Source organism: Trichomonas vaginalis, chromosome V (assembly GCF_026262505.1).
Source record: "Trichomonas vaginalis G3 chromosome V, whole genome shotgun sequence".
NCBI lineage: Eukaryota > Parabasalia > Trichomonadida > Trichomonadidae > Trichomonas > Trichomonas vaginalis.
The window spans coordinates 31211783-31232335 of NC_067207.1; the positions used below are offsets into that span (position 1 = coordinate 31211783).

Sequence of the window (20553 nt, forward strand, 5' to 3'; positions counted from 1 at the left end):
TGTTGGTTTTCAAACCAATGATGTGCTTGCTTTGTAGAACGAAGAGCATTCAAAATACTTTGCATTTGGTACATGTCATCTTTGACCGAACGAATGAGACGGAGTTGTTTGTTAAACTGAACCCACTCATATTCTTCATTTATAGCTTCATGGACTATAACTGTTGTTGTGTTCTCTGTTGTTGACATATCTGTTTCTTATATACAGGATAAAAAAATATTTTATAAAAAACTAACTTTATTTTTTCTATCTTAAGGAAATTCATGATTTCATAGAGTTTTGGCGACCCCGAAGGAAGTCGGTCTAGAGAAATTTCACTGTTTTTCGTACGGAATCTCTATCCTCGGTTTTTCGAGGGAAGCAATCTTATGCCATTTTACTCAGAATTTTGTTGCTGAATTCAGCAAAAATATATTTTAGGGTAGAAGGTTAGATCTAACCTGTCTTCTACCCTCTTTTCTACCCCAGTTATTTTATAAGCGTTTTACATGGTAAACGTTATTTTTACATGTATTTTTCAGCAACTTCGTCAAATAATTTTATAGCTTTATCTATCTCATCTACTTCAAACGTTTCTTTACCTTTTATGGGAGCACCATACATTTTCTCAAACTTTTCAAGTAGTTCTGTTTCTGCAGCTCTCATATCATTAACCAACACAACCTTGACTCTATTGACTGTACTGTCATATCTTAGAGTTATATTATATGTTCTTCCTATCTTATATCTCTTTGTATTGAAGTCCTTCGGTTTCTGAACGATGTAAAGTAAGCCTTCACTGCAACGTTCCGTATCGAATGAACCATATGTTATGAAGTTATATCCAACAACTGGGTCTAACCATAACAAAACTATTGGTATAAGACTTTTGTCTATAAGATATGCTGCAGTTCCATAGAATTTTACCGATATCATAAGCTCAGGATTTCTTGTCAAAATTTTCTGAGTAGAAGCAATTTTAACCCAGTGGTTTGTTTTTTTTCCAAATGGAGATAAAATGTCTGACAAAGAATATTTGTTGTATTTCTTTGAGTATCTTACGTTTAAATCACCTATTCTAACCACTTTGGTGTCATTGTCTATCTTTCCAACTGTTTCAAACTCATTGTTTGTCATTTCTTTCTTTAAATCTGCATAGTCGTTTCTCATTCTTTCTATCTCTTTGACGGAGTAGTTATATTTCCTCATTGCTGCTTTACATTTTGAACATTGTGGGTTCATTTTAGCATTGTACATTGAAATCTTACCTGCTAGTATGACTAAGGCGTCAATTGCTCTCTTTAACTCAAAAGTTGCGGGTTTTATCTGTTCATTCCATATCTTACCTCTTCTATCTTTATCTCTTATCTGCCATACACATTTTGCAACTAACGAAACAAAGTTGTCGTAGGTCTTAAATTCTTCAGATTTATATATGTCAGAGATGTTCTTATATACCATGTCGCAATCTTTGTCCATAACTTTATGGTTGCAATGAAATCCTAGAAACTCATAGTTTACCTTTCGTATGAACTTCTTTATTTCTACTGAGTCAGTTGCTTTGACTTCTATTTCATCGAATTCAGGAATAGTAAGCTTTTGTTGTTGTATTTCAGGAAGTTTAGGTAAATGGTCAATAATATCCTGCATTTCATAAAGATACTGTTCATTTGTTTCATCTTTCGCACTACAGTCTAAACTACCTGTTAACAATTCCTGCTTTATCTTCTGGATTTCTGTTTCGAAAGTATATGAAGAAGGAATGAAGCTTTTCATCTCTACTAACATAGATGTTGGATTCATGACTAAAGAGTTTGGTGCTGTTGTTGTTTGAATTGTTGTTGTGCCGATTGTTGACATTTTTATTTTTTTATACAAAATAAAAAAAATAAATAAAATAAAGTTAGTTTTATTTTTTATTTCGGGAAAATTCATGAAAATTCAAGAGGGTAGAAAAGAGGGTAGAAGACAGGTTAGATCTAACCTTCTACCCTAAATTATATTTTTGGGTCCTTTACACTCATTACGATGAAGAAGTCTTGACAAAACATTTATGAAGAAGTCTTGACAAAACATTTACGAAGAAGTTTCGACAAAACATTTACGATGAATTTTCATGAATTTTCATGAAAATTCAAGAGGGTAGAAAAGAGGGTAGAAGACAGGTTAGATCTAACCTTCTACCCTAAAATATATTTTTGCCGAATTTAGCAAAAATAAATGGTTCATTTACTCACAATATTTTTGTACAAAACGACCCCAAACTTTTAACTTCTTTTCTGCAGCTTCTAATGCTATCTTGGCGAGTTCATATTCTCTAAATTCTCTCTTTAAATCTTCTTGTTCCCATTGGTCTAGTTCGTATGGCGAGTCTCTATAACCAGAACATATCTCACGTTCATGTTCTATTTGTTTTTCATGCATTTTTCTAACTTCTTGTTCGAACAAAGGTTTTGCATTCTCTACTGTATCTTCAAGTTCTTCTTCATCTAATTTCTCATGAACTTTCTTGTCTATGGAGTCCATAATTTTTCCAACTGCTATGCAATATTTTGGAGAAGCCCACATTGCTATATAGTTTACAAGTCTTGGGTCTACATACATTCCTCTAACCTGTTTGATTTCATCAGGAATTCCTGCATGAATTTTGTATAAAAAGCAACCCGCTGTTTTCCGCGGGTTGGTATATTCTTCACAAAATGCCTTATAATACTCTTCCCAGGACTTATTTTCCAACAACCTTCTAAAGTCTTTCCTAAACTGCTGACATATCTTTGTTGCATTTACATAACCATCCTTGTCTCTACGTAAGACTTCAATACCGTTGTAAGTGCCTTTTGTGAATGTTTCGCCATTAGATTTGTTCGTGAACGTTTTTGCTTCGACTGTCATACTGTTCTTACAATAAAAATAAAAAAATATTTTTTGGTGGGATGTCGGACATTCGTTTGTGGCTTAACCGTCGGACCACAACGATAAAAATCTCTGCTACTAGCAGTACTGCTACTGACAGTAGCAGTACTTTTTCTGACAGTAGCAGTACTTTTACTGACAGTAGCAGTACTTTTTCTGACAGTAGCAGTACTTTTTCTGACAGTAGCAGTACTTTTACTGACAGTAGCAGTACTTTATCGTCGAAAACCCTCTCAAATTTTCCTTTTTTCTGCTCCTAGCAGTACTTTTACTGTCAGTAGCAGTACTTTTACTGACAGTAGCAGTACTTTTACTGACAGTAGCAGTACTTTTTCTGACAGTAGCAGTACTTTTACTGACAGTAGCAGTACTTTTACTGACAGTAGCAATGGTCGAGGTCGAACCTACCGACGAGGCAATTTACCTAATTGAAATTAACGAGCTTGTTAAAGACTTCCTCAGGCAGAATGTAAAAGGCAAGCTTGTTAGCGGTTGGATAACGGGAAGGGCTGCCTTGAATCTCGAGACTTCGACCGGAATTCCAATTCAAATACCAGAAAACACTCCTTTCGACGACATAAAGCAAGCAAAGAAGGAAGCCATTATAAAGTTCTTTGCCAAGCGTCCTTGGATACTACTTCCAAACAGAGAGAACCCTTTCCCAAGAATTCCCCACATTTAAATTCAAATTCGAATAAAAATTTTTTATTTCATGCAATGTTTTATTTCTGTGCCGTCTTCAAGTATGCCCCAGTACTTCCTTTTCGATATTACATGAACTTCGGTGAAAATTTTGTCCAATTTGAATTGACCCATCTTCTCACCGACTAAACCCATTTCAATGAGTTTGTTGTACCCTTCTTCGTTCGTCATGAGTGCGTCAATGTTCTCATAGTAAACCACAACTTTCGATTTGACTTCGGAGAAGAATTTGTTGTAGTTGTCAAGGACTGCCTTTGCGAACTGAGGGTAAGACCAATGTTCGACAATAGGTTTTAATGTGGTTACTAAGCCACTTTGACCTTGAGTGAATTCGTACTTCAAAACAAAAGGAGAAAACCTTTCAACAAAGTTGTCGACCTTCTCATAATGTTTACTCTTCATCTCTTGAGGTTTCTTAATGGAATATCCCCATGTCGAATTCATAAGCAATTTGAGTGTCATTGCAAGTTTGGGGTTTGAAGCTTTCCTAATATCATAGAGTTGTTGTATGACTTTTCCAACTGTATAGTTCCTTCCTGGGAACTCACCGTCTTCGTTTGGAATTCCAGTCGGGATATATTGGACGAACCTCATGTATGCAGCGTTAAGGTCGACATAGTATATCTTTTCGTTTGAGTCGAACTTGTCGCAACCAATGGGTCCAGTTCGTGGAAATTCAAGTGAGTCTCTTATCTTCTGAGAAACTTCGCCTGCTATCTCATAAACATCGTCGAAGCAACCTGTTTCATATAAAACCTTCTGACCTAACTCCGATGCTCTCCAATACAATTTGACGTCAATTGGATGTCTCAATGGAAGTTTGTTTATAGCATCTTGAAGTTCTTGCAACCTCATTGGAAGTTCTTCTGGTTCAGGTTGGTATCCGAACAATCCAACTCCTTTTGGAACAGTGTACTTCTTTTGTGCTATAACTTTGTCTGGAACAACTTTTGGTCTTGCTAACAATGAAAAGTTTGTTTCGTCTTTTGGTACAAAAGTTTCTGTCAGCTTGTCATCTGGAATTGGTTCCAACAAACCTTTCTCGAAAAGAATGTTTACAGCTCTGACAATGTTGCACTTGCCTTTTCCGAACAATGGGTTTGTAAGACTTTCGTTCAACATGAAGTGGTTGTGGACAATTACAATCTTCAACCATGGTAAGTCTTTGTCAACAACATAGTCGTCATGTGAAGAACCTTTAGCTGTAGGTATGTTGACTCGGATATTGACATTTGCCAACGGTGCAACTTTTGCCAATTGACCTCTGAGAATGTACCTTGTCTTCACACATGACTCAAGATACTTCATCTTCTCATCTGTAACAAGACCAGAGTTCCTGAGACATGTAAGAATACAAGGTTCGTTGACAATTGTTTCAATTGAATTGTAAATTCCATACCTTGTCAAGTCAATGTCAGACTTATTTATGAACGGAAAGTATCCAGCATGTTGTCTGACTGCTTGAGGGTTAGGTTGGTACCATTCGAACTTGACACTTACAATTCCTTCAATTGCATTCAAAATGTCTGAGTCGGAGTCAACCATTTGTTCTCTCTTTGTAGTCTTGAAAGCGTCAAGAAGTTTTGCAGCTGTTTGTTCATTGCCATTTGCATAGTAAATGTGACCATCCAAATCTGTTACGGTTAGTCTGAGATTGTATCCTTTCTTATTTCCGTCTTGTATGGCAGCAAGTACTCCCATGAAGCCTTCTTTGTTCTTTCCTTCGTCAAAGTTTACTGTAAAGGTTCGACCAGATGTAATTTGACTTCTAACTTCACGATACTTCTCATATGCATATCTTGTTCTTTCCATGGGAGCATGACCATCCTCTGCACTACCTTTTTTCCTTCTCAAAGGATGCAATTGTTCGTCATGTTTCCAGTAGAATCTGGCAAAGCCGTCGTGTCCTTCAACTTGAGGTTCACTAACATCGAAAGGCATGTCCATAAGACGTTCTTCTTCTAACCTCTCTAGTCTGTTTGGATAATTTGCACGTGCTGTTTCCAAATCCATTTCGTAGGTCAGACCAGCCAGTTTGTCATAGACTTTTATGGGTCTTCCCTTCCTATATTTAAAATTCTTCGAAACTCTCCAACCATATCTTTGCAACTCTGCTTTTATTCTAGCAGACTTTCTATCCATTCTATGCGGGGGCATTTTTATAAAAATAAAAAAAATATTTTTTTCTTTACTTTACATAACCGCCTGCTACCATAAGCCTTTGACGCCAACCCATACCAGCTAATGAAGGTTGACTTGGTTTAGTTTCCAAACTAAACTTTGGTTTTGGTTTATCTTCAGTTTTTGGTTTTTCTTCTTCTATCGGTTTTTCGTCACTTTTCGGTTCCTCTGACTTTACTTCACTTGCAGGAACAGTTGTGTCGTCAACATCTTCATAAATATCATATGCCATTTGTTTTTGTTTTCCTTTCAACTTTTTGTGTTTGTTGTAAAGTTTAGAATATTTCGACTCTAAGTCAATGAGATGTTCTATAATGAACTGTTTGTCAGTGAAGTAAACTTTTCCATCTGTTGTCTCGAAAGCTCCTTCAGACTTCAATATTTTATTTGTGAGAGTCTGTTTCTTTTTTGAGATACTAGCCGTTCCATTTCTATGAAAAGTGACTTTATAGTTAGGGTTTGTATTTCCAGACCTGGCACTTTCTATTATTGAATTTTCTCTTCATCTGTAAGTTCTTTGACAGGTTTTGACAATGGTTCTGAACTTTTTGTTTGTGGTGTCAAATCTACCGTTTCAACTTCTTCGGTCATTTCATCTCAGTAAAAAATTTTAGTTTGGTTTGTTTTCAACTGGTTGTTGTTGTTTTTTAAGTCGGTCTAAAACTTCCTGAGGTATAGGAAGAACTTGACAAACACGTTGTGTAACTGCTGGAAGTCGACAAATCCATCTTGAACCCATTTGTCTCAATGCTGTATTGTTCATTTCATCTCAGTAAAAAACTTTACATTCCCCACGTTTGAGGCGGTTGAGGTTGGTTATTGTTTACCCATTGTTGTGCATGGTTATATCCTCTGTTAAAGAATCTTTCACCTTGGTCCATATAGTGCCCTGCTTGGTTATAGTAGTCATTTGCTTTGTTATAATAGTTTCCTGCTTCTCTTCCTACATTGTCCATCCATCCTTGAACTTTTCCTCTTGTTTCAGGATTTGGAATAAGATTTGTTGCATCTCGTGCTACCTCCCAACCTTTCTGTACAGTTTGTATAATAGGTTGTGCTTTCTCTTTAAGTATACCTAATGTACTCAAAATCTTCCTTCCAATTCCAAATGCACCTCTGGCTATTGTTCCCACTGCGGGCAAAAATCTGGATGCAACTCCTGCTAATGCGCCAAATAAACCCATTTCTTATGGGTTAAAAAATGACGAATCCAAACAAGGACCCCTATGTTTCTAAAGCAACAAAGAAAGCACTCATGATAAAATCTTTAGTTCAACACCAAATGCTTGGTTTATGGATATCTTGGAAAACATTCCGAGGTATAGAGAAGATGGACCACCATACTGGCTAATATTTGTTGGTCAAAACACAAGATACTGTGAAGCCATACCATTGCAGTCCAAAAATATTTTAGATGTGAAAACTGCTTTGACAATATTCGTTGACAAATACCATCCAACAAAACTGACATCTGACTGTGAAAGTTCTTTCAAATCAGACGATATTAAAAACTATCTGCGTTCAAAAAATGTAAACCAATATTTCATTGTCGACCAAAACCATTCTGCTCTTGGTGTCATTGACAGTTGTATAAAAATCTTAAGAGACTTAAACCAACCACAAGGTGGTGAAGCAAATGAAATGTCATATGACGACAAGTATAGACATTTCTCCATGGCAAAGATGAGACAAGTTTTAAATATTTACAATAGCCGTAAACAAAAAGGTTTGGGAAACCACTCCCCCGAAGAAATGAAAAACAACCCTGACTTAGAGAAAGACTATATATTTAATAGTTTAGTCAAAAGAGACAAACAAGAAAGAATGCCAGGCTTCAAACTTAAGAAAGGCGACAAAGTAAAAATAGAAATACCTAAACGCGACCCATATGAAAATACTATTGACTATGACAACAATGGGAACTCGACAGGTACTCGCATTCGTGTTCGTAAAAATAGAAGAAAGTATACAAGAGAATATTATGAAGTTTTAGGCAAACATGGCAAAATGTACACACTGCAAGCAGAAGATAAAACTACTATTGTCAGACCTCGTTTCAAACTTGTCAAAGTTCAAGGTGGTATACTTTCAAAGACAGTTCCTAACAAATATAAGACAACTCCTGACGAATATGCTAAAGAAGTTGAAAATGACGACTAAGCAATTCTATACCATGCGTAAACTGTCATGTAAGGTGGCATGTACTTTACTTTGTCCCGTTGTTTGTGTATATCCTGAAACGAAATGTGTATGGTTTCCTTCTCCCTGAGTGTCACTCAGTAACAATTTATAGCAAACTTAACGTCGTCTTTAACATCATATCCTTTACCTTTTGTCATTCCTGACCAATCCCAATATCTATGCCTATGCCAACCTGCTTGAGATGTACTTAAATCTATGTAGTGACTGTGCGCAGGTAAATTTTCACCTGAAATCGTTTTACTTCCTCCTGTTTCCTTTGAAGAGTTTGCACAATACAAAAACCTGTCAACTATTTGTTCCCATGCACCAACACCAAACATTACTTGAGGACCTCTTGCTTCCATAGATGTATAAATAGAACCTACTGGGTTCATTAAATCAAACATATGAGACATTATAGGATTGTCTCTTTTGAACTTAAAATATAGTGCAACTATTTCAGGTTTCTTCTGGTTTAAGTCAGAATATTTTTTATAATATAATCTTATGTTTTCAGGGTAGGTAAAGTCTTGACTATAATATTTGTTTCTGTCATCTTCATAATAGTATACTATTCTCGTTTTTTCTATTGCATTATATCTTTTATATCTATAATAATCTAAATATAATGTTAGCTTTTGTTCATCTACATGTGGTGTTCTAACGTCATCTCCATAGTCATAATAGTATGGTGCTGGAGCTGGGTCAGGCAATGTCATATCTGTCATTTCATAAACTCTTAAATATTTCTTTTGTTCGTCTCCATAGAAGTTTAAGTAGCAGTTGTTGTCTAATGGAACTTTAACTTGTGTACCATCGTTCTTTTTATAGCTTACATACATTTCATTGTTATTTTTCGGAATGAGTTTATACCGTGTACCATTTTCTAAGGACTGTACAAACTCCCATCTAAAATATTTGTTTTCTTCATTGACAGAAAAGTCGCCAACAATAGTTTCAATATTTTTTGTTCCAACTAAACTTTGGTATATTTCGTTAACATATGTTTTATCTGCTTTATTTTCAAGGCTAACGTTTAAGTCTGTTATTTCAGAAGATGTATGTGTATGTCCAACGGCACTTTTCCTGTTTAAGGTTTCTTGTAAGTTTGTAATATTTGCAATGGTATGTGTATGTCCAACGTCACTTTTCCTGTTTAAGGTTTCTTGTAAGTTTGTTATTTCAGATATAGAATGTGTATGAGTCTTTTTAGAATATTCGTTTTCAGCTCTTGTCACTTCACTTGACATTTTATTGTCAACATATGTTTTGTCTGCTAGTTCAGGATGAGTATGTTCTTTTGTTGCATAAGCTTTGTTAGCTCTTTCTTCTTCTTTTGCTATTGCATCGTCTACATATTCTTTGTCAGCTTTGTTGCCAACATCTGCTTTCAAAAGAAGTTCATTTATAGGTTTCTCGTTTAAAGTTCCTTTTGTTGGATTTATACAGACAGTATGGTTCTTATTGTCTTGAAACAGAAACTCATCTGTCATTGGGTTTAATGTCAGTTTTAAGTTTCCTTCTTTCAATGACTCAGATATCTTAGAATAGTTTGAAAAGTTTGTTGTGTTCTTATTTAGAGCTTGTATAATGAGTTGTCGGTTGTGTTGTATTTCTCTCATAGACGCTGTTTCATTTGACATTTTTATTCTAGATAAAATATGCTTCCAATAGAAAAAGAAAATTCAAGAGTTGCTACAACTAAACCATTAGATGAACTTTTTACGAATGTCGGTCAAAAGTTTGAGACAGAGACCGTAAAGCATGAAGGCTATCGTTTTGACTACCCATTAAGATGGCTAAGAGACCCATCTGTCACAAAAGCTATTGGCTTTCGTAGAATGAAGTTTGTGTCTGTAGAAGATAAAAGTTTTCCATTTATTGTAAGGTTTCATATAGATTATATATCTGAAGGGAAACGAAAAATGTGGGAAGAAATTGAGCTAATACAAGTTGACCTTTCATCTTCTCTACAGACTGCGTTAAAAAATATAGAAGATAAAATAAATTCATGTTATGCAAAATATGCTGATGAATATGCAAATACCGAGAGCACACTTTATGTGAGAATTGTATATGACAAACAAAATTCACAAGTGTCATTTCAAATCTACGAAGACAATCCAAAGAAAGACGAACAAATATATACAGAATTCACTGCAATGTCATGGTATTATTTGCAAAGAATGTTAAATCAGAAAGTCGAACTTCCTTTAGCAAATATTTACAGTCGATATGCAAGAGATGAACCATATTTATTTAAAGATGTTTTCGACCCAGCTGCTATTATTGTTCATGCTTCATTTTCTGGCGCCCAAAACTCTTTCTTATGCTTGGCAAATGACTTTTACGAAAAACCTACAAAGCTATATGAACCACCAAGTGGAAGTATTTCAGACTTTCAAGTATGGTTTACTACAGATGGAAGAAAAAGAATAATTCCATTATACCATGCGTTTTACTTAGAACTTAGTTTCATATACAACTACTATCGAACGGTAAAAATATAATTTTAATACGGTTGAGGTGTTGGATTTGGTTGCCAACTTGACTGTGGTGCAGGTTCAGGCTGTTGTATAACAGGAGCTTGTTCTTCTGGTTCAGGGTCTTTAGGTATAATACCAACAAACTGACCTACTCTTTTACCAATATTTTTGACTCCGTTCCAAATTCCTCTTCCTACGGTTTTTATTCCATTCCATATACCTCTTCCGACATTTCGAAAGAAGTTTCCTATCTTACTGAAGAAACCCATTTTACTATATGTAAAAATCTAATGTCCACCTAGTCTCTTACGTTTCCTGTTGAGTTCCATAGCATTCTTTAACTGGAGCTCATACATTCTGTTTCTCCTCTGGTAGAAAACATACTCTGGGTCAACTCCTGTGTTCGCGTCATCTGCATAGAGTTGTTTATATCCCACTTCAGGGTTTGTATAAAACTCTTTCCATCTCATATTTGCATACCATGGTGGCAAACCTAACGCAGCGTCATTTGACATGGCAGTTTGCATTTGTACATCTGTTGGCACTTGACCATAGTTTGCCATTGCAGTTTGTATTCTAACTTCATTTGGAATATTCTCTGGGTTTGGTTGTCCAGGTTGCTGTGCATTCGCTAAGTTCTGTGCGTCCATTTAATATTAGATAAAAATATCTCTTACGAGTACATATACTGAACATTTGCAGGCATTGGTTCATCTTCATATTCTCTATATCTTTCTGCCACGTCAAATAAGTAAATGACACAATGGAAAAAACCTAAAACAAGTAGTCCTATTTCAAACCACATTTACTTACTAGTAAAATTTCTTTGTTATGACACTTTCTCCAGTTTATAGGACCTCTCTCATATTCTATCTTATCGTATCTAAACTCATAGTCATGTATGTCCTCTAACCATCTCATGACACTTTCCAAACCACTTTTATCGGATGTAAAGTAAAAGCATGGATGGTTATGTAAAACGTCTAAAGTTTCTAAAGAGTCTCTCAAAGTCCAGTCTACTTGGTATTGAAAATCCCATGTGTTATAGAACGGCGGGTCCACTATAAAGAAAACATTTTCCTTGTCTTTATATTTTTCATACAACTCTGTCCAATGACATCTCACAAACTCTATACCCTCAATATATTTTTCTATGTTCTCTTTGAAAACATTTGTATAGTTAAGATATAAAACTTTTGACATAAGTGTTTCAATGTCATGAACTCTTATAGCACCACTATATAATAGTCTAGCAGATATACTATCCCAGTCAATATACTCTGCCTTTTTCAAAACCTCTCTGACAGTATTTTTCTTATCTAATGGTATACGTTCCATCTTACCTATAGGTATCTTTTCTTTTAACGCTTTCAATATATTGTTTGTGTCTGGAATATGTTTGAGACGGTCCATATAGTTGTCGAAGTCATTGCATATAATCTTTGAGTCAGGAAATATTGTATGGCACAAATGAGATATATAGAAACTTCCACCGAACAAGTCTACAAATGTTAGACCATTCGGTAGTTTCTTAAGTTCTCTCAATAGAATATCTTTACATCTACTCTTATTTCCAAAGAAGGGTAACGGTGGTTTTGTAAAATTCATTTTATATATATAATAAAAATGTTTTTACCTGAAAAGTGACAGAAAAGTGACAAAACATGAAAACATATATAATTTGTGAAAAGCGACACATTATATAATGTTTTCGACCCAGAAGAAGGCTTCTTCCCAGAAGCAATGGAGGAAGAAGAAGAGTCCTCCGAATAAAAACTTCATTTATACTAAACATCAACATCAGGGCTAGAAGGCACGAAGTGCCTGGAAGCCCCACTACCTTTTTTTTTTTTTTTTTTTTTTTTTTTTTGTCATATCATTTATTAGTGGTTTACAGAGTGATTTGACTTAAAATAGAATTGATTTGGGGAATAATTGCAAATAAGCGTGTAATTATTCTATCACATTGGATAACCTATCTTAATGTTATATTTTGGACGAATTTTAATTGTCACAGAAATTGAAAGCAATTATATTTGCGGGAAGATTTGAATGGATATTTCGGTTGGCGGGGAAATTTGAAAGAAAAGGAGGCGCCAAAAAAGGTGCCATTTTTCATTTGGTTTTCTCTCTCGAGCAGCCAAGAAAATCTTCATTATTAATTGCACCGCACAACATGCAATGACAAAACATGAAGAAAAGAGTTGGTTTCGAAGAGCTAGCCAAAGAATATTTCATTGATCTCCTGAGCTATTTCTTTCTTAGTTATTACATCGCACAACATGTAATGATGATAAGTGTAGTAAGAAATAGTTTCTGATGATCAATAGCATTAAGGCTCAACACTAATTCCCCGCAGCTGTTTGTGCTTTCAAACTAGAGACGCCTTCGATACTTTCCATTGACTCTTACCGGTTATCTCACCCCTGTCTCTCTTACTTTTGAGTCTATTCAGATTCATTTTTGCAATCCCAACACTTATTGTATACCACTACTTCTTGATCCAGCAAAGGTGTCGGATGTGATTTTACTCGTAAAGGGCAAAGCTTTCCCGCCAAATCGCAAGTTTCATAATCTCATGGTGGACCATAGCTGGAGTCACCGCCGATAATCTACTTGCTGAGATGCTACGCAGCCTTTGGTCTGGCCAATCATAGTGCTGCTCCATCCACATCAGCAAGTGATTTCGGCATCAGATCTCCGCTTAGTCTACCATGAGAGTTCTGCAAGCCAGAAGCGCAATATCTATGCAGCCTAGCTGCAACGGTATAGTAGAATTACTCGAATGAGGCAAAGTCCTTCCGAAGTCTCGCATTTGATGAGAGACCTCGGAAGGACTTTGCCTTATAATACTCTTACTATGGCTCCCTAGTCCCCAAATGGCTAGGGATTGTGTAATTAATCGGATATGGCAAGCTGCTCTAAAGTTTCTTTCTCATCATATGGGAGACTTCAGCAGAACTTTGCCCTAAGGTAATGTTGTTGTGGTAGGTGGTTCACAAAGAGCGAGAGAACATGTATGTAATTCATTTATGCTGAAGATATCTGGATGTCTTTCAAAAGAATAATGAAATCTAGAATTCTTCAGCATAAATTGATGCAGATGTGGTTCTCTGGATCTTTACTGGCCAGAATGCATATAAAAAGTTTCAATATAGTTAAAATAAAAAGTTATTAATACATTTCTTATTAATTGTAGAAACTTTTTACTTATATGTTAACTGATATTTCATATCAGCATGGTATCATGTTTTCATAGCGGAGATCTATCTATTTTATTATTATTAAAATAAATAGATTTAAACAAAGCTTTTGAACGGAATCATCGCAAGAAATGAATACAACAGAATTTGATAAGTTAATTCTATGATTTAATCTGTTAATATTTTCAGTTTTACATGGAGAAATTGAAAATTGAATCACAAATTTTCCAAAAAAAATTCAAATTTAAAATTTTGGATGTAATAAATTAGAGATTTTTCATCATTTTCTCGATTTTGAAAAAAATTTGGAAAACTAGCATTACTTCTGATTCAAGCACAACTTCAGGGGGAGTGAATATGTGACAACGCCGAGCTTATTTGCCCATATTTTTATAAAAATTCCAAATTCACAATTCAAGCAACTTAACATATAGAAAAGTCTTTGAATTTTGAATTCTCATATGAACAATGTTTTACATTTAATACATCGAGCTCAAAATGGCATAATCAAATTTTCAATTTCAATTTAGCAAAAGAATTACTTAGTGGGTTTGCATTATAATCACATAAATTACAGTGTGAATATGATTATCACTACGTAAATACTACAATTTTAGCATTAACTACATTATTTCAAATAAAAATTTGAACGCTATGAAGAATGACTCTAGTTTCAACGCTAATAAGCTTTATACCGTTTTACAATTGATCATCTTAATGATTCTGTATTAAAAATTTCAGTAAATAAGGGAAGATTTTGAAATTGTGACCGACAATTGTGTAATATGAACGCTTATTTTCGAAAGATGTAATCTGTTTAATCATTAGTGAGAAAGGGATTCAAATTGAAAATATGGTTCAGGAATTAAAATATAATATTTTAATTAATAAAAAAAAATTATAATAAAAAAAATGATATTGAATTACAAGGTGATTGTGGGATACATCTCGACAGAGGCAACATTCGATATGAAAGTTTCCTCTGTCGAGAAACTTCCTCACACCTCAAGAGATGCGAAGAACTTTTGACAGGCAAAGTGCAATATTGATAGGTGATTGCACTTTGCCTGTCACATACATCTCGACAGAGGCAACATTCGATATGAAAGTTTCCTCTGTCGAGAAACTTCCTCACACCTCAAGAGATGCGAAGAACTTTTGACAGGCAAAGTGCAATATTGATAGGTGATTGCACTTTGCCTGTCACATACATCTCGACAGAGGCAACATTCGATATGAAAGTTTCCTCTGTCGAGAAACTTCCTCACACCTCAAGAGATGCGAAGAACTTTTGACAGGCAAAGTGCAATATTGATAGGTGATTGCACTTTGCCTGTCACATACATCTCGACAGAGGCAACATTCGATATGAAAGTTTCCTCTGTCGAGAAACTTCCTCACACCTCAAGAGATGCGAAGAACTTTTGACAGGCAAAGTGCAATATTGATAGGTCATTTCATTTCATTATTATATAAGCATCATAGTTAACAACTAGTACATTTTATTATATCCTCATGATTTTTTTTTGAGATTTTGAATTAAAAATTAAGTTTTGATAAGGTCATTGTGGGTTTCAAAGAGAACAATGAATGATGATTAATTTCAAAAGCAATAATAAGTCATTGAAAAATTAAGAGTAAAAAAATGGAACAAAAACATATGCGTCTATTAAATGCTATTGTTAGATCTTCCTCTCACTACAGACTTCAATCTTACTCTCACTACAAACTTCAATCTTCCTCTCACTACAGACTTAGATCTTCCTCTCACTACAGACTTAAATCTTCCTCTCACTACAGACTTAGATCTTCCTCTCACTACAGACTTAGATCTTCCGATGTCAAGACTTAAATCTTCCTCTCACTACAGACTTAAATCTTCCTCTCACTACAGACTTAGATCTTCCTCTCACTACAGACTTAGATCTTCCGATGTCAAGACTTAAATCTTCCTCTCACTACAGACTTAAATCTTCCTCTCACTACAGACTTAGATCTTCCGATGTCAAGACTTAAATCTTCCTCTCACTACAGACTTAGATCCCGATCCAATTGATGATATAAAGATTTATAATACTGAAATTGAGACAAATTAATAAATTCAATGTGTTTTTTTTGAAATAACTCTCAAATATTCTTTTTTTGTTTATTTAATGATGAATAAATATGATTGCTTTAATCAATCATAAAAACTAATTTAAGTTTAAAATAATGAAAGGATAATTTGATCGTTTTTTAAAATACAATTATTTTTGATGATTTGCAAGAATCTTTGAAAAGAATATAATATAGGTTCTATTTTTGTAAAATTTATCCAAATCATGTATTACATAAATTACGATTAAAACGATGAAAGAACCAAAAAGTGTGTTTTGTGTTTTGTTGTTGCGTGTTGGATGCGGGATCCTGTTATTTCCGAAATCGACAAAAAATTTGGAAATTTAATTTCCGAAATCGAAATTATATTAATGTTTTTAATATTCTTATATCAAAAGGATTAAAGTTCATTAAGAGAAAAACAATTCTTCTTCTTCAATCTATTGGCGCATTTATTTCTACACGCCAATAACGAAGGGAAAATTATAAGACACCATGGTGTCTTCAAAACGCTAATTTTTGATATTTTTAACAACCCTATCATTTCAAATAGATTTATTGATCTGTTTAAAAGATGTTTTGAGATTCTAATACTATAACATTATTCTATTTTATATATAATATTGTATTGAAAGTATATTTATGATATAAATTTAAGATTGCATTATGGCAATTTTGCTAAGATAAATGTAAACCAAAAATGATATATTGATACACTATACATTATCTCAAGAATAAAAATCTTATGGAAAATGGTCTTATATGCACAGTTACATTTCGGATCTTTAAATTGCTAATAATGATAGAATTTTTCACAAGGATATACATTGTTGATGTGCATTAGTAAGTGGCAACACATCAAATGATCTGCTTTCGAATAACGACTCAGATAACCTTGATGATTTGGTTCAAGATGTACTCCAACAGAATCTGATCAATACAGTGAGTTTCGCAAAGCAAAATATGATAGTTTTAAATTAAAACAAGATGAAAGAAAGATAAATAAAAATAATTATAACAAATTATTAATATAAAAGTCGAATTAAGCCTTAATCTTAAAGGCAAGCTTCGAAGCAGATGATCTAACCCTAAGAACCTTTCTAAGATTATGAATGTGATGGAATCTTCTTGCAATAACCGGATCTTTCTTATTTGCTGCAAGAACCTTAACAGAGTTAGTAATGTTGAACTCTGCAGCATCAATTATTTGTATTAAATTGAGATATTGCCTTGGAACCGTCGCAATTGAGAAAAGAAAGCCCATTTGCGAAGATTTATCATCAATTGGATCGGGATCCACAAATTTTAGGGCCGATTTGTAAACGATCTTGATGATATCGATGTAACAAGGAATATCAACAATTTTTATCGAATTTACAAGATGCCTGTGGAAATCTCCTTCGACGAAGAAGATCTTTGCAAAGCTCTTATCGTCATTCAACAAAAATCTGCATAAAATCTTGTAAGCGCAATGGACAATATAATTATCCGAAGAAGAAAGAAGAGACATGATGAAATAAGAGTTCTTTTCATCACAGAAGAATTCGCCGTAGCGGGGGTCCGAAGCTAAAGAAGCAACGGCGTCTACAGTTAAATGAGTGAATTTCTTGGAATTCGGGATAGAAAGAAGGTTCTCAAGCATGGAGAGTAACAATGATGACGAGTTCTTTATGAATTTCGTCCAATGGTCGGAGTTTGCTGTGTAATTCAGCTTCCGATATCTCATAACAAGTTTTACGAGTTTATTCGTCAAAAGGACGTACTCGAAATCACAGTTTGTCTTGATATGAGCACAGAGATTCGAAATCAGGATGATCAGACCGTCACATTTCTTATAGAAATTTGATGGCAAGATATCTCCACCGCAATAGCACAGATTGGTGAAGAATCGGGCCATCTTCTTGACGTACTCTATGTTGGTCTCGAAATCAAAGAAAAGACGATCAAATAACAACGAACAAATTTGTTTTCTCGAGCAAATCCTGTAAATTACGTTGTTCTTGAGATGAGGTGCTTTCTTGAACAGCTTGGAAAGGAATCTGATGCTTAATCCGTTGATAAAATTCTTACATTGATTAGTTTGAAGGGAATCAGCAACAAGGAACAGGAAAACAGATATCTGGAAACTGTGTTCGTCGAAAGAATTGTTGATAATCGAGATCAATGTCTTAGAATTCTGATTGAAAAACGATGAAAGGGCAGAATCAGCTTCTTTTACGGCAGATTTGAGGTAATTCGTAAGTGGTTTGTATTTGATGGTCAATGCAATCTTAACTAAGGCACGAGAAAGAGAAACATGAGCAAATACTGAATGTGCTCGGGAAAGAAGCTTAACTGGAGTCTTTTCGGCAGCCTCAAAGGCGGGGTAATCAATGTTGACGGGCTGTACTAAGATATCTGTAAGACAAAGTAAGAATATGTATTGGTTGTATAATTTGTTAAGAATATCGAATCGTTGTGTCTCGAATTGGAAGAAGAAGAAATCCCTGAGTTCGGTTCGCATTTCTACTGAATAAGTATTTGGATTTTTGGTGAGATAATATTGAAATTGTTTGGAAGAGATTAATCCTGAAGAATTTATCTTCTGTATGAATGACCTCGGACCGATAAACTGTGTTTCTAGCGGGTAGTGGAATAAATTCTGTAGTTGTGGAGGAGTTCTTAAATTACCCGTGAAATATGGCATAGAAAGATAAGCGGATTTAAGAGCTTGTATGTGAGATGTTGATTCGCACGGAATTAAGTTCTTTTTCAAAACTTTTGCGTAGAAACTATTTGGATCTAATTCTGGATGCTTTTGCTGCTTTCTAGTGGCAGGAGCATAATTAGTTTCAAAGACTGGAGTACTTATGGCATCGCCAATAGATTTCGGAGTGAATAATTCTTGGTCTGTAAAAATTAAAGTTTTATCTTTGTTTTGTTTGTATCCTACTGTAAAACTTGGTCTGCTAACTGTATATCCGAATGAATTAAATTCAGTTGCCTTGGTGTGAACTTCCTTTTCTGTATTTTCGGCCCAAATTATCGCATCTTTATCAAATAAATCTTCCGAAGGGTAAAATTCAGGAATCGGGAAGGAATCGAGCCTTACGCCTGTCCATATGCCATTCGGAAAAATCCAATTTTTAGTTTCTTCTTCAGTTAAACGAGAATTTTTTGATGGAATTAAAATAGTTTCGAGAAGATCGACTTTCTTTTCAAACGGTGGGTTATCACTTTTCTTAGGATATTTATGATCGAATTTAGGAGAACGTAAAAAAGCCGTTGGAAGATCTTCTTGAACTTTATTTGGAGGAATTTCTTGAATTGCTCTCTTCCATTTCCTCACAGCTCGTATATAGTCCTCATAAGTATTAAACTGTGATGGAGATGGAAAATTCGAAAGCGAATTCCGATTTTCCATCCAAAAAGATAAAAACAAAAAAAAAATGATTTTTTTTTGAGACGAAAAAAGCTATTCAGATGAATGATCATCGATAGTACATAATTTCATATTCTTTCTAGAGCTTTATTTTTTTCAGAGAATCTGTTATCTATTATTATTGCCGTGAATCTTACAAATTGCATTCAATTTTTCTGATACTTCGGATATAAAAATAAATAGAACCTTAATTCAATATTGTCATGTATAAACAATATTAATCTACATTTCAATGCTTTTTAGGACATAGGAACCTTTTCTAATTGTTATTTTCAAGGTATTCAATCAAATATTGTAGCAAGAATGTTTTTAGACTCAAATTCTGCATTTCATAGCTTCATTAGTCAGAACTCCGGTATACATTATAACATTTAGCTAGACAAGGTGTCATTTCATTTTATTGGTGATCGAGAATATTGTAGGTATCGAAAACTCGTTGCAACAACGGGTGAAATGGTTTTCTATGCCGCAAATAATATAATCGCACTCTCAGAATTACAATATGGAAGTATATCATGGTTATGTGAAATCAAAAAGTGACAGATCAACAATGTCACACAAGAATTACGATCCACCAATGCATACAACCGAACACATTCTCAACCGTACCATGGACAATATTTTCAAGTGCGGCCGCTCCATTGGAACACACCTTGAGAAAAAGAAATCCAAATGCGATTATCCACTCAACAGAGATTTGACTCCAGAAGAGAAGAAACTCATCGAGAATACAGTCAACGGCGTACTTGCCAAGAATCTTGAAGTTAAGGCTATCTTCCTTCCTCCTGCCGAGGCTGCAAAGCTTGTCGACATTTCCAAGCTTCCAGAAGGTGCCACAGATGCTGATATCCGTATCATTCAAATCGGCGACTACGATAACTGCGCTTGCATCGGTCCACACGTTGCCAAGACAGGTGATATCAAGGGCCGCTTCAAGATCACATCTACTTCATTGGAGCAGAATGGCATTTGCCGTATTAGATGGACATGCAAGTAAAACAATGTTTAATTACAGTTTAGTTTTTATTGAATAAATTACCAACAAATTATATATTTTTCATGAAGATCTCTCTGATTAAATTACTTTTGAAGTATGTTTCTCTTGAAATTGAATAATTTTGATCAATAAAAAATTAAATTTCGATAATAATAATGAGCCAATTGAATGACTATTCTATAAATTCAAAATTAAGGGGAAATACACATTATTTCATCTTATTCAAGCAATTTCCCTGTTTATTTTCTTGTGTTTTTAACTTTAGAAGAGATTTATTGGATCTCTATAATGGAATCATACAATATGATACCACATCACTTGTTAAAATGCTTATCTTTCATAGTTTTCAAGAAAAATTTTCTTAATTCGACATAATTTTAACGCAAAATGATA

The 20553-nt window shown here is 34.5% G+C and overlaps 12 protein-coding genes across 12 annotated transcripts, besides 4 other annotated features; 2 read left to right on the forward strand and 10 right to left on the reverse strand.

The window, feature by feature from the left end:
* Window positions 1-12312: part of a mobile genetic element that runs on past the window's edge.
* Window positions 868-1839, reverse strand: TVAGG3_0435850 (organellar and viral DNA polymerase type B; the record flags this gene model as incomplete). Its single annotated transcript, XM_051233990.1, has 1 exon — window positions 868-1839. A coding segment is annotated over one exon (972 nt), but the record flags the coding sequence as incomplete, so codon positions are not given.
* Window positions 2413-2871, reverse strand: TVAGG3_0435860 (KilA, N-terminal/APSES-type HTH, DNA-binding family; the record flags this gene model as incomplete). Its single annotated transcript, XM_051233991.1, has 1 exon — window positions 2413-2871. A coding segment is annotated over one exon (459 nt), but the record flags the coding sequence as incomplete, so codon positions are not given.
* On the reverse strand, window positions 3598-4449 carry TVAGG3_0435870 (DNA/RNA polymerases family; the record flags this gene model as incomplete). The annotated part of the gene is made up of 1 exon (XM_051233992.1): window positions 3598-4449. One exon carries the CDS (start codon window positions 4447-4449, stop codon window positions 3598-3600), a length of 852 nt encoding a protein of 283 aa, XP_051103722.1.
* Window positions 5096-5736, reverse strand: TVAGG3_0435880 (uncharacterized protein; the record flags this gene model as incomplete). Its single annotated transcript, XM_051233993.1, has 1 exon — window positions 5096-5736. A coding segment is annotated over one exon (641 nt), but the record flags the coding sequence as incomplete, so codon positions are not given.
* On the reverse strand, window positions 6386-6538 carry TVAGG3_0435890 (uncharacterized protein; the record flags this gene model as incomplete). Its single annotated transcript, XM_051233994.1, has 1 exon — window positions 6386-6538. The coding sequence occupies one exon, from the start codon at window positions 6536-6538 to the stop codon at window positions 6386-6388; it is 153 nt and encodes a 50-aa protein (XP_051103724.1).
* Window positions 6558-6959, reverse strand: TVAGG3_0435900 (uncharacterized protein; the record flags this gene model as incomplete). Its single annotated transcript, XM_051233995.1, has 1 exon — window positions 6558-6959. One exon carries the CDS (start codon window positions 6957-6959, stop codon window positions 6558-6560), a length of 402 nt encoding a protein of 133 aa, XP_051103725.1.
* TVAGG3_0435910 (phage tail repeat-like family) lies at window positions 8148-9599 on the reverse strand (the record flags this gene model as incomplete). Its single annotated transcript, XM_051233996.1, has 1 exon — window positions 8148-9599. A coding segment is annotated over one exon (1452 nt), but the record flags the coding sequence as incomplete, so codon positions are not given.
* TVAGG3_0435920 (uncharacterized protein) lies at window positions 10730-11092 on the reverse strand (the record flags this gene model as incomplete). The annotated part of the gene is made up of 1 exon (XM_001308956.1): window positions 10730-11092. One exon carries the CDS (start codon window positions 11090-11092, stop codon window positions 10730-10732), a length of 363 nt encoding a protein of 120 aa, XP_001308957.1.
* On the reverse strand, window positions 11232-12050 carry TVAGG3_0435930 (phage tail repeat-like family; the record flags this gene model as incomplete). Its single annotated transcript, XM_051233997.1, has 1 exon — window positions 11232-12050. One exon carries the CDS (start codon window positions 12048-12050, stop codon window positions 11232-11234), a length of 819 nt encoding a protein of 272 aa, XP_051103727.1.
* A 901-nt stretch (window positions 12313-13213) lies between the features above and the next one.
* Window positions 13214-13289: a mobile genetic element.
* A 46-nt stretch (window positions 13290-13335) lies between these two features.
* Window positions 13336-13592: a mobile genetic element.
* Window positions 13593-14586: 994 nt separating this feature from the next.
* Window positions 14587-15108: a mobile genetic element.
* A 210-nt stretch (window positions 15109-15318) lies between these two features.
* TVAGG3_0435970 (uncharacterized protein) lies at window positions 15319-15591 on the forward strand (the record flags this gene model as incomplete). Its single annotated transcript, XM_001308955.1, has 1 exon — window positions 15319-15591. The coding sequence occupies one exon, from the start codon at window positions 15319-15321 to the stop codon at window positions 15589-15591; it is 273 nt and encodes a 90-aa protein (XP_001308956.1).
* Window positions 15592-16690: 1099 nt separating this feature from the next.
* On the reverse strand, window positions 16691-19161 carry TVAGG3_0435980 (uncharacterized protein; the record flags this gene model as incomplete). The annotated part of the gene is made up of 1 exon (XM_001308954.1): window positions 16785-19145. One exon carries the CDS (start codon window positions 19143-19145, stop codon window positions 16785-16787), a length of 2361 nt encoding a protein of 786 aa, XP_001308955.1.
* A 429-nt stretch (window positions 19162-19590) lies between these two features.
* TVAGG3_0435990 (threonyl and alanyl tRNA synthetase second additional domain-containing protein) lies at window positions 19591-20524 on the forward strand (the record flags this gene model as incomplete). The annotated part of the gene is made up of 1 exon (XM_001308953.1): window positions 19714-20160. The coding sequence occupies one exon, from the start codon at window positions 19714-19716 to the stop codon at window positions 20158-20160; it is 447 nt and encodes a 148-aa protein (XP_001308954.1).
* Between the last annotated feature and the right edge of the window lie 29 nt (window positions 20525-20553).